This window comes from Muscardinus avellanarius (assembly GCF_963383645.1).
Source record: "Muscardinus avellanarius genome assembly, chromosome: 4".
Classification (NCBI taxonomy): domain Eukaryota; kingdom Metazoa; phylum Chordata; class Mammalia; order Rodentia; family Gliridae; genus Muscardinus; species Muscardinus avellanarius.
The window spans coordinates 3,437,579-3,439,830 of record NC_137789.1 but is presented as its reverse complement, the minus strand read 5'-3'; the positions used below and the strand labels follow the sequence as shown (position 1 = coordinate 3,439,830).

At 44.1% G+C, this 2,252-nt stretch overlaps 1 protein-coding gene across 1 annotated transcript; it reads left to right on the top strand.

Moving 5' to 3' along the window:
- Window positions 1–1,175: 1,175 nt before the first annotated feature.
- On the top strand, window positions 1,176–1,594 carry LOC308262155 (BET1 homolog; the record flags this gene model as incomplete). Its single annotated transcript, XM_080694571.1, has 1 exon — window positions 1,176–1,594. The coding sequence occupies exon 1, from the start codon at window positions 1,238–1,240 to the stop codon at window positions 1,592–1,594; it is 357 nt and encodes a 118-aa protein (XP_080550697.1). The 5' UTR covers window positions 1,176–1,237.
- Between the last annotated feature and the right edge of the window lie 658 nt (window positions 1,595–2,252).

The window sequence follows — 2,252 nt, the reverse complement described above, 5'->3', positions numbered from 1 at the left end:
CTGTTCGGCACCTTTCTCCCCACAAGAGCACCTAGGCTTTCTTTGCTTTCTAATAAAGTTAGTTTCATGGTCTGTGGTAGTTATTAAAATGATGGCAAACACTGAATTAGAAGACTGAACCGCCAGGCGTGGCGGCGCACGCTTGTGATCCCTGCATTTGGGAGGCTGAGACAGGAGGATCGCGGTTCTCGGACAGCCTCGGCTACTTAGGCCCCTTGCGACTCAGGACAGCCTGTTTCAAAGATAAAAGAATAAAAAAATAGGGCTGGGGGTGTAGCTTGGAGGTAGAATGCCTCTGGGGTTCATCCCCAGTACCACAAAAAAGAAAAAAAAAAGAAAAAAAAAGAAAAAGCAAAAAGAAAAAAGAAAGACTGAACCATTGCTTCTGAGGAGGTACAGGGTTAAGCTTCATAAGTCTGTTGTCAAAATTCTTGTCCAATGCTCAATGCTGGACTTCGTTTTACGTGTTTCTCTTTAAAGGCACCTCATTTAAACATATTGTCGGCTTAGTGTCTGACACGGTGGTACAGGCCAGTAATCCCAGGGACTCAGCAGACTGAGACCGGAGGACTGCAGATTCAAGGCCAGCCTGGGCAGTTTAACAAGATGATGTCTTTTATTTTTTTCAGTACTGGGAGTTGAACCCAGGGGCATCTACCTCTGAGCTCCACCCCAGCCCTAATTTTTATTCCTTATTTTGAAACAAGGTCTCACTAAGTAGCTGGGGCTATCTAAGAACCTGAGATCCTCCTGTCTCAGCTTTCCAAGTACTGGGATTACAAGCATGTGCCACCATGCCCCGCCACAAGACCATGTCTTAACGATAAAAATACAGAGCCAGTATGTCCACGCCAGTCCGGATTGCAGGTTCTAGACTAGCCTCAGCAACTGAGGAAGACTTTCAGCTACTGGGAGACTCTTTCAAAATAAAAAATAAAAGTGAGCCGGCCGTGGTGGTGCACGCTTGTAATCCCAGCGCTTGGGAGGCTGAGACAGGAGGATCGTAGTTCTCAGACAGCTTCAGCTCCTATTTAGTGAGGGCCTCTGCAACTCAGTGAGACCCTGTTTCAAAATAAAGAATAAAAAATAGGGTTGGGAGACTCCAGTGATGTCGTGGCGCTTTGGGACAAGAAGTTGGTGTTCGGCGGGGGCCTGGGACTGAAGACGAGGTCCGAGTGACCCCTGGCCCTTTCCTACCCACTTCTCCCTCGCCCGCCTTTCCTCCCTCTCTGGCAGGATGAGGCGTGCAGGCCTGGGGGAAGGAGCACCTCCTGGCAGCTATGGGAACCATGGCTATGCTCCTAGCGGGTACAGCGCCTGCGAAGAGGAGAATGAGCGACTCACTGAAAGTCTGAGAAGCAAAGTCACTGCTATCAAATCTCTTTCCATTGAAATAGGCCATGAAGTTAAACATCAGAATAAATTATTAGCTGAAATGGATTCACAATTTGATTCTACAACCGGATTTCTGGGGAAAACTATGAGAAAACTGAAGATTTTATCCAGAGGGAGCCAAACCAAGCTGCTGTGCTATATGATGCTATTTTCATTGTTTGTCTTTTTTGTCATTTATTGGATTATTAAACTAAGGTGATGCAAGTAAGCATGAGTCTGGGATTTGTTCCAAATGATGGCTTAGAGTACCATTTTTATAATTATGAACATCGGAGCATTCCAAATTTTCAAATACTACTGCCTTTCCCATTGAAGATCACTGAATTTTACTTGTTTTAAAATCTTATTGGATAGTACAGAGCTCTTTGAATATTATTTTTCATAAGCCCATGTTAGCCCCGATTTTCAGGGGTATTTATTAAGATGGCCTGAAGTCAGTGTAGCTCTACTGATCTTATTTTCCATTGTTGACTGCCTGTGGGATTAAGTTAACAATGTAATGTTCTGGTGTTAGCAAAATTAAGGGTTAATGCCCATGTAAGGTCGCTGGCAGGAGAGCACCTGAATGCCTGGAGAACCTCCTTCCCAGCTCTTGAGGTAGCGAGCCAATCTGTGGTAGAATGGTAGTTGTATTTTCCTCAGCTGTCATCAACAGTCGCGATGTCCTCCCCTTTCCTCCTCTGGTTACAATTGGAGACTGATTTCTTTTTACCTACAATCTTCTTAATAATTTCTTATCATATGACTTCTCTTTCCTCTCTGTCTTTTTAATAAAACTTAAGTTGGCATAGTTCTAGTAGGGCCTAATACATGTGTATCAGTATAATTATTGTTTTATATTTATAGATTCCATGGAC